Raw genomic sequence first — 15,811 nt, 5'->3', positions numbered from 1 at the left:
GTTGGTGACAGCCTGAAGCCGAGAGAAGAAATACGCGTTATCTTAGCGCTGGTCCCTCCAGGACGTGCCCAGCGTTGCCCAGGGCCGGTCAAAGGCTGCGAGGGCGGAACTCTGGTCCCCGCCGCTGCCGCGGTGCTTTTGCTGCCTCGGGTTGTGTGTGTGTGTGCGAGTGTGTGTATGGGTGTGTGGGTGTGGGTGTGTGTGTGTGCGGGGTTGCTGGGGGGCATGTCTGGCTACTTTCCCGCCTACGTCTCCCGAGAGAGACCAGGAGGAGGGAGCAGCAGAGAGGAGCCAAGAAGGAAAAAATAAGATAAAACGCCGTACCCTGGCGTTTCGCACGCCCTGGCGCATTTCCCGGCGCAGCACCGCGCATCGGCCGCCTCCCCCCGCCGCCCCCGGGGCGCTCCGCGGCCGCGCAGAGCCGCCTGCAGCCGCCGAGCGTGCGCCGCGCAATTCCCGCGGCTGCCCTTGCGCGTCCGCCTGCCTGCCTCCAGCACGGCTCTGGGGACTGCGGCTGGAGGGGTGTGCTCCCTCTCCGGGGGACGAACGAGGCGATGGCGGATGCCCCCTTCCCCGCGGCTAGGGCCGCCCCCCTCAAAATCTCCATCCTGCCAGACGTAGAGACGCGCAGCGCCCGCGGGTGTCCGCGCACATCCCCCGGCGCTCCTGCTCCCGGCTGCGGGTCTCCGCTCGGCAGGGCGGACCGGCTGCCTCTCGGAGAGTCGCCCTCTGAGTAGCTTCAAAAATAGAAATATTTAAATGCATATGTGCAGCTTTAAACATATATTAAACATTTTATACGTTTCGCCTATTTATATTTATATATGTATATATTTATATTTATATATGTATATATATATAAGGTCTATTTCATTTCCCTCTTTGGAGAAAAACACCAAATCAATGCCACCCTTTCTCCCAGGCATGTTTCCCTTCTAGTAAAGGAGGCTCCACCTCTGCTAGGGATTGATTCGTCCAGCAGTTTTTAGGATAATTTATGAAGCAACCTGATGAGCCTATTGGGCGACTTGCTCCGTCCTTGCAGAGTGGGTTTCTACCTGTTTGGGTGTTTTATTTTATTTTTTTCCCCCCTTCCCCTCCCCTCCCTTTCCCTGCCGTGTGCCGGGGGGTGGTGGGATTGGTAGGGTCGCTATTTCCCAGCCTCTCCAGAGAAAACTCGGGCAAGGGAGAGCGCCTTCAGGCTCATGGATGCATGGGGGGGCCCCGCGCCCCGCTGGATCCGCCGCCGCGGGGCCCGGCTGCTGCTGCTGCTGCTGACCGTGCGGCTGGGGAGCGGGTGAGTACGGCGGGCACCCCGCACTGCCCCCGCCGCCACTCGCTACCTGCGCATCGCTCCCCAGCCTGGGCTGGGCGCTCCGGCCGGGGGCAGGGGCAGGGGCAGGGGCAGGGGCAGGGGGCAGGGGCAGGGGGCAGGGGGCAGGGGCAGGGGGCAGGGGGCAGGGGGCAGGGGAGGCGGCGTGTTGCGCCGCCAAACTTCAACCAAAATAGGTGTCGGTGCTGCCGCTGTGGTCCCCGGGAGCCGGCGCCGGCAAAGTAAAACTTCAGCCGCATCCCACTTGTTCGCTGGGCGGGTTGTTGAGTCCAGGCTCGGCTCGGTGCTGGGAAAGGTCCCCCCCGTGCCGAGGGCGGCCCGGCGCACGGAGCCCCCCGCGCCGTGCCGCCCGTCCCCGGCGGCGGCTGCGGGGAGAGAGAGGGGCAGGAGCACGGCTGGCGCTGCCGCTGTGCCGCTGGTGCTGCGGGGCCCCTCCGCCACAGCGGGACCTGTGCCCGGCCTCCCGCACCGCCCCGGCTCCCGCTCCGGCCCCTGCGGCGCTCGGGCGGGGATCGGGCTCACGAGTGGGATGGAGCAGGGCAGCTGCTCAAATACCAGAAGTTGGAAACGCGCGTTTTAAGGGAGAGCTGGAAAACTGAGCTGCAGACCTCTGAAGAAACAACAGTTTGGTACAGCTGTGTACGTATGTTGTTAGTACCCATAACAACGAAAAGCAATGTGATAATTCAACTCCATTAATAACGCAGAGCTAATGTGCACCATTCCACAGGTTACACTCAGGAAATTCACAAAGCAGCACTTTAGGTATAAATAAAGGGTATTTGACTGTTGCTCAGTGTGTGTTTCTTTTAAATGAAAGATGAAGTTATCATTCTAGAGGATATGAAAATGTAAACTGTAAAGGCTGGCAAAAAAAAAAAAAAGGAAAAATGCTATTAAACAATTTTTAAAGTCTGTCATACTCTTGTCCCCTTCCCCATACTAAATGATGATTTATCTGTCTCTGTGAGGTATGTTCTCGTCACATCTCTCATCTTCAGAAGGCTGCTGTGTTATCCTAGTAGAAACACCACTGATTATACTTTTCTTAACCTGCATCTTTTAAAACCTTGATAAATTATGGAAATATTTTTCAAAGGCATTGATGAAAATGATACCAGTGCAGCTGTGCATCTTCAGAATGTTTCTTAATGATCATAGTGTACCTCAGGTGTGAAAGAAATTATCAAGTGGTTTGAGAGAAAAGAATATACATGCTAATTTATCAGTTCAAAGACTTAGTTACAAAGGAGGAGGACTAGCTAAAAAAACCAATTTATTTTGCTTGCTTTTCAGACTGTGGTTAGGATTATAAAACTAGATGTAGATTATTATGTATGCATCTCATTAACATTACTATTTATAAATAAGTTGATAAGAAGTGAGAAAAAGAGGTAACTTACATTCATTTTTTTGTTCTGTGTTCCAGGACATCTCAGATAAAAGAGAACCTTTGGTATGAATATCCATGTATCTGAATCAACTATTTTCAGCCTTGACTTTTTTTCAGAGGCTACATGGAAAAATGGTTTGAAAGATTTCCATTCCCCCCCCCCCCCCCACCCCTTTTTCTCTCTTTCTTAAAGTGACCTGAAATGGGCATGTGTTGCAGATCATGATTCTCTGGTATGTAGTGCATTGCAATTCATGGGTGTTTGTGGGGAGCTCAGTCTGGTGCTCTTTAACAGACTGCCACAAAGTATGATGGAAATACTATTTTTCTGCTTCTTTGGATGCCTCTATATTTTCAGCCCAAGATTTCCCTTGAAGCTCAAACTAAAACACAGGAGTAATGTTTTTTCTCAAGAATAGACCAGGCTGCACCAACTCTGCCAGTTTTTCTAAAACTGTCTTGCAGGAGCCAGTCTGCCTTTTCAACACATACTTTTAAAAGGATGCAAATTGCATCATTTTTAGTATGCATGTATACACAAAGTACTTTGTGCTGAGTATGAATAAAGTTGCTTCAGCTGTAATGAATGGAGCTAAAGCTTATGCAAGGGCACTGGAGGTTGAGCCCAACCAAGAGTTTATTCTTTTAAGATACTGCCCCAAAAGCTGTTCCATGACATTACACCAAACTTTCCACACCAAAGTGTGGGAACTCTCTCCCATAAAGCAGTTGTTTAGTCCCAGTTCATCATCTTCAGCACTAACAGATCAGAATGGCCAATGCACTTGATTTAATTTCATGGGTTGGTATTTTGAAGGACTACTTTTGTCAATAGCAGATATCTCTTTTGTAGCAGAAATTGGGCTGTGAACCTTTCTACAAGATGTGTGCAGGGAAAGAGTACTTACCCAGCAGTCACTGCAGCCCTAAATGTTTGGCAAACCCATTATTCTTGTTGAATTCAAATAAATAGAAAATTGATAGGCAGAGCATAAGAACTGACAATATAATTAATGTTATTTTCTTAGTTCCAGCTATGGAGGTGCACCATAACAGTAACATTTCTTCTAATTTATACTTCTTTAAATGGTATGTGCTGGTCAGCATGCCTTAAAGCATATTGTAAGCTTAACTTAATTTTGGCCATATCTTCCCTTTTGTTTTGTAATCTGATGTTTTAAAAGCAATTATAAATGCTCTATTGAAATGCAACTGTCAGCAGGTACAAATGCCAACTAGTATTTTCTTTTCAAAGTATCTGTTAGGAAGATATATAATACAGCCTACTTCTCATATAAACTCCCGGATCAGAGTTAAGCCTGTCATAACAATGTTGGTTTCTTAGTGCTTGATAATAGTGATTTACTGTTTCATTTGAATATCTGTGATGTTTATTCATTATTATCCTAACTCTTGTGTGCTTTGCTCATGATGTGACAACAAAGAACTTGTTTTCAGCAGTCCCAGTGGTTTAAGATACAGTTTATTTTATTGAAAGTTTGTTAATATTTTCTTTTGTTGGTATAAAGTTTAAAGAGATATAAATATTAAGAAATACTTATATTCTTTGCACATAATCTTCTTACAGTGATTTCAAGGAAACCTTCAAACTATGTCAGTCTGTTAAATAAAAAAAGCCTCCCAGGAAATTGGAACAAATTTTCATTTACTTTTAACTTTCTGTTTGTTAAATATGTCTGATATTAAAAAATGCACCTTTGGCACAAATTCAAGCCTTTTTGAGCTGGACAGAAAAGGTTACAGGTGAGCACTTGTTGTACTTCTTCAACTTCTTTTTCTAAATACGTTAAGTCTGTCTACAGAGTAGATTACTAGGGGATCAGGGGAATAGGTGATTTTTTTTTGAAGCTCTTGAAGAATTGTGCTAATCAGGGTTGAACAGAAAACCTAGTATGTAGGACCACTTGAATGGACTAGGTAGAAACACTGTTTGAAAGCTTGGTTTGGGCTATCATATATGTAAACTAAGAGTCACGTATGTTGAATTCACAGAAAACCAAAAGTGATCATCTCAAATCCCATTTTTGTAGTACCATTCATGATAGAAGAGAGCAGCACTTCTTGAACTACCTGTATAACTCTTTCTTGCACTGCATCTTAGATTAATCATGTATATGAGTAAAATAATGATATCATAACATACTAGGTAAAGAGCAGCAGAGACAAGTACTAATTATAAATGACTGTAACACACTGACAGGAGCTTTTCAAAGGCTGGTTGATGACAGTGACACTAACTTTTATTTCTTAACAATTTCTCTGAACAGTAATAATTTGTACAGAGTAATTCAGATGCAATTGAATTAATCTGAAGATGACACAGAAGTCCTGATTTTACATTTTTACACGTGCAAACATATTTTAAGACTGAAAATAGTGTGATGAATTCAGTGGCCTACAGGCCTATGTAAAAAATTGATTCTATATGTATATATATATGTATATATATATATATATATATATATATAAACCCAAAATGGTAAGTCATGGAGCAACATTGAACTAATAGAGATAATTACAGAGACTAGGAAGGTCATCAGGAGTTCATCAGAACAGAACTTATTTCAAAGGAGAGGGCAATTTCAGTGATATGGATATGATGGAAATAAATAGTTTCTAAAATATGCTTTAATTGGAGATTTTCCAGTCAGTAGGATCTGTTGAGATAATCTGCTCTTATATAAGGATATATAAGAGGCTAAACAAAACTGGAGAATTTACCCTGGCTTCCCTATCAGGTTTGCTCCTTCAGTTTAACTAATTCCCTGCATACAGACTTGGTGAGTAGGAATCTGATGAAATATTATACAGTATCTCTAGTCTGAGGTTTCTCTGGTTTCCAGTCAGTGGATCTCCTGTTCCCAGTGTAACCTGCTACACCTGGCTCAACCACTGGTTTCCCATGTCCATCTCTTTGAAGGGGAAATGCAGGTCTTCTTTGATACTCTGGTTCTGCAGGGTAGCCTCAAGGTATAGACCAATGGCTGCAGCTGCTCTACAGGAACAGAGTGTGGTCTGCATTCGTCTGCTCTTCAACAGGAAAACCAGTCATCAAAGCTCTTCCTTGCTCTCATTGCCTCTGCCAAGTTTTGCCCCGACAAGAACACAGAGCATCTCAAGTGAATCTTGAAAATTCTTAAAGGAATCATCATTTTGGTCAGAAGACATCCTGGTGCCTTTCCCTTTCCAGCCTAGTCTTTCATGGTATGTTGTAGAAACCTCCTCACTTCTGGGTGACAGGAAGCTCCAGTGCGGTTAAATTCCAAGTAGTTGTAGCAAGATGAATGATCTAGTCCAAAAAATGAAAGTTCTATACAAATGTGTCACAATTGGAGACACTCTATGCAGAGTGGAAATTTCCACAGAATTGGATTTACTCATGCTACAGTCACATGAACTAATCTTCGAAGCACATCCCTGGTATACGTAGTTTAAGACACAACTGGTAGCCTCTTACATTTTCCTCTCACGTAGCAAAAATGAGATATCTACATTTCTTCCAAAGATATTTAATTATTTGCTTAACCAGTTTAAGCCCTTTCTATTTTTTTTTGTCTGAAAAAGAGATTCACACAGAATATTGCTTCACTACTACTTCATACTGCTCAGGTACTCTCTCACAGGATTAGCTCCAATACTGTTCAGGTGTAACACATGTTCTTTTTGCTTTCTGCTTTGGTTGTCAAATCCCTTTCTGTGTCACTACACTAATTTCTGGTAAGGTGTGAATTGCTGATTCTGTGTTTCTAAATTTATATGCAGCAATTTTTCTTTGTTTTTGGGAAGACAGACAGACATAGTGGATAGGAAAAATCTGAGGTAGAATGAGATACATCCCCTTTGGATTAAATGACTTGATGTCTCAAATTGTTAATATTTTCCTTTAATATGGTTTTCTTCTTGTTTAAGGCAGTATAACATGAGGTATGAAGTATTATTATTATTATTATTAGTAATGTAGTAGTATTGTCCAATTTTTCTTTCTGAATAAAGTTCAACTGGATAGAATTTCTATTAGTAAAGTTTTGTAGCATCAAGTGCCCATTTCTTAGGTGGTAAACTGTCAATGTAAGTCATTACATTTTTTCTAATTTCATTGTCCAATGTTAAATTTGTGTGACAGAATAAATTATGCAGATGTTTTTTAAAATAAAGTGTCCTCAGTGTTTTCTCTGGAGGAGAACAGTTGCCATATCATCACCATACAGCAATTGGATATCTACTGTGTTGTGCCAGACATGCTGCAGGTGACCTATCAACCTGTACCTTAGGTTCTTGCTTGGCCAGAGAGGGCCATCCAGCTGATGGCCTGTGGGTTGTGTCCAGCAGGGGACAACTCTGACTACCATAAATTTTAGTTGCCATCTAACAAGAGGTGTAATTCTCCTATTTTAATGATAGGTGTGATGTGTAATACACAATAAGTTACATCACAGAAGACATAATTCTGTGCATAGAGAGAGAGAGAACAAGCTTTTGGTTACATGGTTTAGGTATTTCCATTAGTCCTTACAGAGCATATTTACCTTTTTGTACAATTATTCATTAACTTAACTGACCTTTGGTTTAGTCCATAATTGCCTAATTTTACACTAAAATTTCAGTAGAACCTATTTATTGTATTTCTACTGGGGACATGTTGTCATTGCCTAATTATTGTAGTTGTATGGCTTTTCCTGTAATTTCAAGCCAGATTTACTTATATGCAGAAATACAGTGTGCAATTCAATGCAAGTCTCTGATTCTGTTGCTGCTTCAGTCCGTGCATATTTCTTTGTCCCTTGTGGGAGGAGGATGGTACTTGCTCACATGTCTACTGGAATTTGGGACTATTTCAAATAAGTTTGGTTTTGTGAAGGGTTGCAGTAGATTTCTTGTCACCTGAAGATTTTGAAGCAAATACGTGATGAATTGTGTTAGAATAAATGTTCAAATGGATGTGTTGAAATAGCATCAGCTTAAATGACTGAAAATGACTTTTAAAGGATTGCTCATTTGATATATCCTTTGAGATGCTGGTGATATTTTAAGGTGGAAAATTGACTTTGCAATTTGGTGCATTTTATAGTTAGTGTGGGATGGCATTTAATTAGGTTAACTGCTTTTTTTTGAGGTTATGGTTCTCAGCATTCATTTATCAAAGGTTTGTTTTAAGCCTAGTTTCACTATGGAAAGTGTATCTTTGATCAAAGCACTTAGTCCATCAATAGTGTATCTGTTCATTTTGAACTTGATGGCACTTTACCTTTCATCAGCCAAGTGTAGATAGTGTGTGAATGGTGTGATGATCTGTGGCACATGGATTTATATGTGCCTGTCTTTGTGTCTTTGTGTGATGATCAGTCTGAAACTGCCAGGAGATCTGTTACTGCTAAGGTTAGTACATGTTTCACATACCCAGAGAAGTTATCAATGCTGTGTCCTTCCTTAGCAGTTTGGGGATATTTTGACCTTTATTTAATACGTGTTGTCTCTCTTCAGTTACCTACTTAGGTTCTAGAGTTTGCTTTGGTTATCCTCTTACCTTCTGTTAAAGTCTTCATTTGCTTCCTGCTGTTTGATCTAGATGAACAATGGAATATGGCTGTTTACATTTTAATTATTTGATTGCATGGTACGGCCAAAACCCACACCAGTGAAGAAAATAAGATTGCACCTCAAGTCCCATGTTAATTTCTGAGCCCCTCATTACAAGAAAAGCATTGAGGTGTTGTTGGAGTGTGTCCAAAGAAGGGCAATGGAGCTGGTGAAAGGTATGGAGGTTAAGTCCTAGGAGGAGTGGCTGAGGGAGCTGGGGCTGTTTGGGCTGGAGAAAAGGAGGCTCAGGGGGGCCCACATCACTCTCTACAACTACCTGAAAGGAGGTTGCAAAGGGGGACTTCCTCTTTTCTCAGGCAACTAGAGACCGGACAAGAGGAAATTGCCTCAAACTGTGCTAGGGGAGGTTCAGGCTGGACATTGGGATGAATTTTGTGACAGAATTCTGTAAATTCTGTGAATTTGTTCCCAGAAAGGGTTGTTAAGCATTGGAAGGGGCTGTGCTGGGAGGTGGTAGAGTCACTATCCCTGGTGGTGTTGAAGAAACAACTCTGTGGCACTTAGTGCTATGATCTAGTTGACAAGGTGGTGATCAGTTAAAGTTGGACTTGATGATCTCAGAGATCTTTTCCAAACTAAACAATTCCATGATTCTGTGGAAAGGCATCATACAGCATGTTCTGCAAGTGTGTAATCAGAAGATGAAATAATTGCTGCAAGAAAAGAAAAGTGAGAAGTGTATCCTCTTTCTTCCTTTTTCTGGGGTGGAACAAGAACTGCTCAGAGCATCAGGAATAATGATTTTAACATAATGTTTCTTGAAGACAATTTTTTTTCCATCTTGAAATATTACTTTTTTTACCAAGTTCATATGTTTGCAGACAGGGCTGCTGTTCTGAGGGAGCAGGAGAGCCTGGGGTAATGGGTTGACAGGAACATTATAAAACTTATCAAAGATGAGTGCTAAAGTCCTGCACCTGAATGGAAGGTCTTCCTCAGCAGAACTGGAGCGAGCTGGTTGGGGAGGAGCTGTTCCAAGAGGATGTGGAGTTGCTGCTGGAGAGCATGGCATCTTGGCAGCGAGAGGGCCAGCAGATTCCTGGGCTGTGGGAGCAGGTACACATCCTAAAAGTTGAGGAAAGTGGCTGTCTCCCTCTGCTCAACACTTGTGGAACTGCGTGTAGATACTGCATCCAGTTTGGGGTTTAAACTGGAGGGAGCTCAGGAGTGGGCTACCAAGCTTGTCAAGCAGGAGCCTGGACCTGCCCTAAGGGGCAAGGGCTGATCTAAATGGAGAAAAGATGATTTTGTGTGGGTTCAGCATCAGCCCCCAGCATTTACAGGAAGACAATCCAGAAAACAGAAGTAGGCACTTCCTAGTGGTGCATGGTAAGAGAATGAGAAACAATGGTGATGAATTGCAACAGGGAAATATCAACTAGGAGGATAATTAAACAGCAGAACAAGATGCCCAGTGAAGTTATTGGATGTCTTTCCATGGAATTTTATATACCAGCTGGATTAGGAAAGCACCCTGGTCTAAATTCAGTATTGGCCGTTCTTTGACTAGAAGTAAACTTCTCAAGATCCCTTCTAAATTTTATGTAAAAACTAAAAATTTCTCTGGAAAATTGCAGAAATCAGCTTATACTTTTTGTTTTGTTTTGCTGCTTGTGCAAAGTGCTTGCTCTGTATTGTGTAGAGGGTTGTAGAAACAGGTAGTTTTCTGCCTCAGGTCTACGAAACTGAATATTTCTTCATCACATATAGAGGTAAAAAGATGGTCAGAGTATGATTGCTATACTAATCAAGCTGAATATGTTTGAGAATCCAGCAGCTCTGAAGCGATGTGGAGAATTACCTGTACTTGGCTAGACAGATGTGAGAAAAATTGTCAATTGATTTCTGGACTGCGGCTTGATAGGAGTAGTTATACTGGTCTGGGCATATCATGGATGAACTTTCAAGGGGAGAAGATAAACCTTGTATTATGAGAGAAGACTGACAGATAAAAAATATCTGAGATGCTTTGAGTCTTTATCATAAAGTTTGTGAGAGCTGTAAAATCCATTTGAATTAATAGCATTTGACCAGTGTAATTTCAAACAGTATACAGCATTATGCGAAAATTGACTTGGAGAAGAACAATTTGTGTCTATCTCAGAACAAAATTGTTCTCCTGGAAGATAGCTTTAATAGTATCTGTTGTTCTTATTGTTGAAAATTTACATTTCTATAAATATTCTTTGCAGTCAGATTGTGTCTTTATTAAGTGCTCATAGCTAAATCTGGTTGTACTGTTCAGCAGTTTTGGATTAGTTTTTAGTATATAAGTGTCACAAAGATGTTGAAGACTTTATGAGAAATGTGATAATGCTTTTAAGTGCATGTATTACTGGGATTAAAATTAGTTGGACTGCAGTTGTTGTGTGTTGGAGAAAATGTTTCATATCTTTCAGGGATGTGCTTCAAAGATGTAATGACTCAAAAGATCTTAATCACATGATACTTGTGATATGAATTAAGATATCACAAGGTTAATAGTCTAAGCACTCAAATCCATAGGCAACAAGTTTTGTTACAGGGAGTGAACACCATAGGTACATGTTTTTATTCTGTTACTGCTATGATAATTTTTTTTACTACAAAGCTTATTTATAATGTAAGCTGTGTAGCTTATACTTCTAATCTAATGTTTCTGCATAGGAATTCCTATTATTTTTTCCACGCTTTTCCCTGATAATTAATGTCCAAATTAATCCCTTCACTAAACACTAAGGAAGAAGAAGGGAAAGGAGATGCAGGGCAGGAAATTATAAACAGCCAGACAAATATGAAATAAGACAAAGAGCACAAAGCACTTTGTGTACTCGTTAGAAGAATCAACCTAACAGGAAGTGGTCAGTGTACAGAAAAAAAGATATAGGGAATAAGTAAAACATACTTCAGTGGGAGAGACAAATACATTTTGACACACAAAAAAATATGCCCAAGTCTGGAAAGGCAGAAAGGGTGAGAAATTGATGAGAACATCAGAGATGGAATGGATGGGGGGAAAAGAGATTTTTGTCAAGAGACTGTCTAAACCAGTTTAGGAAGGATAAAGAGGAAGGACTACAACATCAGTGGCTCTATATCCCACAGGACTGAGAGGAGTAAGTAATGCTTTCTGGAGACATCTTTTCAGTAGCTGTATTTTTTTGCTTGCAGTCATGTTTATTTTCCCAGAAATTTTCTGCAACACATAAAGCATATCAGTGAAGATAGTGATGGTGAAATGCAAAAGAGTTCACTTCCACAGAATCATAATGGAACTGATGACTATGAAGTCAGCCATAAAGTCTGAAAGATAAGTCTTGAGAGATGTTTAAAACATTCACTACTGACAGCTATCAGTGATAGTGAGCTTTCAAGGAAGTCTTGAAGAAAAATTAAATTGAGTTTTATTTCAGCAGTCATGACTATGTGGTCCGCTTATTTTTGCTACTTGAGAGTAGTATTTGAATCCATGAAGGAGTCCCAGTAATTTTGCAGCTTCTGAGGATACTACAAATTATCTGATGTCCATGTTTTATCTTAAAAAGATTCAAGAACATATGCAATTATGTAATTTAAATTGCTGACATGAGAGTAATTACTCATTGCTTCCATGTTGAAGTTGCATTTTTCTTCACATTTAAGGAATTTTGCTCTGTTCCAGGCATTTCTTAAACTTATCATCCCTACAGAGTTCAGATTTTCATCTAGACCTGGTCCTATGCCTTTTCTCATTCACATGACACATGACTAAATACTTGCATTTTTTTCTTCTGAACTAGAATCTTCACCAGCCTCTGTACAAATGTCTGACTCTGTGTCAGTGACCATGTTTAGTTTTCAGCAGAGCTTTAGGTCTTTTTTCGTGTGTGGAATTTGGCTAGGTCAGGTGAGCTCTGACCTCTCACTGATGGGGCCATGGAATATACTTTATCACATTCAATCATATAGTGCTTGGTATTCTGGAGCAAGCTAGTGTCTGGTTAGATGATCTGTTGGAAAACTTTGTGGGAACCTTACCTGTCTTGACTGACTTGTTATGAAGGCCAGACTGGTTAAATGCACTATTTTGACAAACCTGTGAAGCACTATTATTGCTAACAAAGTAATCTGTCATATTCACACTTCAAGAAACATTACCATTTTTCTGAAAGCTGAGAGAAATAGTTTGGTTTGTGGTTTGTGGGTTTTTTGTTAAGTTTTTTTAAAATCTTTTTCTTTTTTTTTTTTTTTTTAAGTAATAGAAAATAAAGGTTAAATTGTATTATACTTAGACAAGGGACATATCCTGGGGAGCACAGCCAGTACATAACAGCCAGTAAATAACATTAAAATATCAGTATTATTGTAAATAACACTTAGGACAATTTTCATCATTTAGGTAAGTGTCACTGTGCCCTACCCCTTTGTTGGTAAAACTCCTGAAGCAACTGAAGATCTTCAGGTAAATGACGTAGCACAACTAGCCTTACTGTTTTCATTCACATATGTAAGGCAACAAGGAAAAAAGTGTGTTTATTTTAGCTCTTTCAGCATGGAAACACTCACTTTCCTCCTTTTTTGCTTATGTATTAAATAATCATCAGAGTATTCCTTGTGCAGAAGGATCACTATCTCCAAACAGACAGGGCCACTATGAAGGTTGTCTAAACCTCACGCATACCAAGAGCTTGATTGAGTTGCTTGTGCACAGACCTGAAACTTCAGCAGAGATAACTCAGGTTCCCTGACAAGTCTCTGCTTTTCCAGAGGTCCACAGGTTCCCCATAAATCAACCCATCTTGGAAGACTGGATATCCTTTTGTGTGTTGGATAGGAATAGGAGCCTGGGAATGGACAGCTAAATTGATGCTTAGCTATGTTTAGATATTCTCACTATGCATGTACTTCTGTGTGTTATTACTTTGACAAGCACGATGCAAATAGCAGTCAGAACACTTTCACTATATTAATTTTTCTTCCAGTTAATTGCATAACTTGACAGATGTTAATTGCAACACAAAGCTCACCTAACTGATTTTTCTCATATTTAAAGGAGAACAAAAACCTATGCTGTGAATATCTGAAGTTGCCTGATGTTAAAAAGACTTTCTTAGTCCTTGGTGAAGTCTTCAATTAGTTAAAGAACAGAGAGCATAATGGGGGCACTTTTCACCTAGTTGCTGTTAGCTGTGTACATGCAGTTTACTGTTGAGTTTATGAGGGTAGCTGAAGTGTTACAACAAGCATCTGAAGAAGTGAGGTTTCTTCCTTATTTATAAAATCATCAAGATCAGAATTAACACCTGCATTAATAGATATAAAGCAGCACTGTGCAATGAAACAGAAATGTCTTAATATTTGATGATGTCTTCTTGTTCTAAATCATAATCTCTCCAGACATTCTGAAAAAGACAGTGAGTGAACCTAGCTGGAACAAATATATTTTACAGTAAATGGAGAGATGATCAAGTATTATGTTCTGTATATAGTGAAATAACCTTTATATGAACTTGGAAAGGAAAAGAATTCCTCTTTAATTAAGTTTGCCTTTCTTCTTGGGGTTGTGAAGGAGACGGGAAAGTGCCACCGTTAAAGTGGGAGTGGAGTTAATTGACATTAATCTTCATAGGTTTCTTAGATTTATTTTAATGGCAAAGAAGTAAAAAGGCCCTCAACCCACGGTAACAGTCACTAAATAATTGAATGACATACCTGAATTTAACATTTTATTTTCTGGTTTGGAATGAAGTTTTCTGCTTTCTGTCTTTCCTTCTATCCCATTCCAAACCATGGAGAAAATGCTGGAGATACACAGAAACATGATAAAAGATTAACAGTTTTAACCCATCTTGTTTTCTAAAGTGAATGTTTCTTAATAGAACATGGTCTAGTGAGCTGGATTAGATCACGATAATGCCATCTCAATTGATTGTGCCAACTTTGTACATCTCAAGGGATCTCTATCTTTAAATCAAAAGAATTCAAATCTGTTTAGCATGACAAATATTGGTAATTCAGATTCCTAGAAGTGAATGTGTACACAGTACCTGTCCTGTTGCCTCCACATGACTAGGTGCTCTTTTGAGAGAGCTTTGTGCAACTTCCCCCAAACCAACTGGACTGACAATTCAAGTTGGCAGGTGGTGTGCTCTGCTTCACTGGAGAGTACAAAAGACATTCTATATATTCTGGTCACTTCCTTCTTCCATCCAGCATCATTCTTTCTTATCACAGTCTTGTTGCTGCACATCAGTGGCTGTGGCTTAGGAATCAAATCTGTAGAACTGGGTGCCATTAGCATTTCAGAGATATTATAGTCTTTTTTACACATTTGGTCACCTTGGGCACATTTTAAAGAAGAATTAAAAAGATGGTATTCAGGTAGTGAGATGGGTTAATCTCAGTCAATCGCTTCTGAAAAGGCCAGTAAGATAGGAATAGAGTAAGAATAGCTGTTTTCACCATGTAGAACAGTGATAATTCAGGTCTTCTGCACTTGGTTGCATTATTATCTGATTCATGTTGGTTTGTTTGCCAGTTTAGCAAATGGGTTAGTGAGTCACAAATTCTTGTTGGCCTTGTGTACTAGTATAGAAATCAATTGTGTTTCTTTTCTAGCAGCTGACACTTTTGTCAGTGTACAGTTTCCTAGCTAAAATCAAATAGTTCCGTGTAGATGGTCAGAAATGCACATTTTAAACCAAGACTTGTCAGACACTAAGTAAAGAAATGTTGCCTCTAATGAAACTGTCTTCTTAAATGGATTTATTTACTAGTGTCTGGAAAATTTCTCTGATGTTGGGATGGAATTTTTTGCCTCTCTCCCTGGAATTGCATTAGTAGCTTTCTGTAACCTGCCATTGTATACCTATTTGTAGTTCAGAGTTTTAAAATTGGAGGAGCAGCAGAGGTCCTCCAATAAAATAAGAGAGAAAGTGAAAAAAATAAAAATGAAAATTTTAAATGTGGTTTTTTTGCACTTTTCTTCTTGTTAATTTCAAGATTATTTAAATACAGTAAATAGTAGGAAAGAGCCAAGCGGAGATCCGGTTGCTCAGAGAAGTTGTGCAGCTTCCATTTTTGGTTGTCTGCAATACCCAACCTGATCAAGCCATGAGCAACCTGCTGTGACCTCAGATTAAGCCCTGCTTTGAGCAGGAGGTTGGAGTAGAGAGACTTCTCATGATCTCTTTCCAACAGGATTTGTCCTGTGAATCTGTAAATAAAATTAAGGACTCTTTGAAATGTCAAGATATTCAGACTGTGAGTTGAGGTGCTGTAGTTGTAACTCCTATTTGGTTTAGGTGGTGATAGCATGACCCCTTGTACTTTACATTTTGGCTAAATCTTAGATGTTCTTAATAGCATTGTGGAGAAAAACATTAAAAGCAGAACAAAATAGTGTCACAATCACTTCAAATTCTCTGCAAGTAACTGGGGTGATCCAGATAATCAGGTGTCCTGTGTTTGTAAGGAACTCTGTTAATTTCACTGTACTTTCTACTGTT

At 40.3% G+C, this 15,811-nt stretch overlaps 1 protein-coding gene across 1 annotated transcript in view; it reads left to right on the top strand.

Moving 5' to 3' along the window:
* Positions 1 to 1,175: 1,175 nt before the first annotated feature.
* GABRG1 (gamma-aminobutyric acid type A receptor subunit gamma1) overlaps positions 1,176 to 15,811 on the top strand; it is a 54,055-nt gene continuing 39,419 nt past the window's right edge. Inside the window, exon 1 of the mRNA XM_005517738.2 lies at positions 1,176 to 1,297. Coding sequence (XP_005517795.1) covers positions 1,206 to 1,297 — 92 coding nt within the window. The 5' untranslated portion in view covers positions 1,176 to 1,205. The remainder of the gene's footprint in view (positions 1,298 to 15,811) is intronic.

The sequence above is a fragment of the Pseudopodoces humilis genome, chromosome 6, assembly GCF_049639895.1.
Source record: "Pseudopodoces humilis isolate 2021_Gansu_Grassland_sample_001 chromosome 6, ASM4963989v1, whole genome shotgun sequence".
NCBI classification, from domain to species: domain Eukaryota; kingdom Metazoa; phylum Chordata; class Aves; order Passeriformes; family Paridae; genus Pseudopodoces; species Pseudopodoces humilis.
The sequence above is the reverse complement of the archived record's forward strand: the minus strand, read 5'-3'. Positions and strand labels throughout refer to the sequence as shown.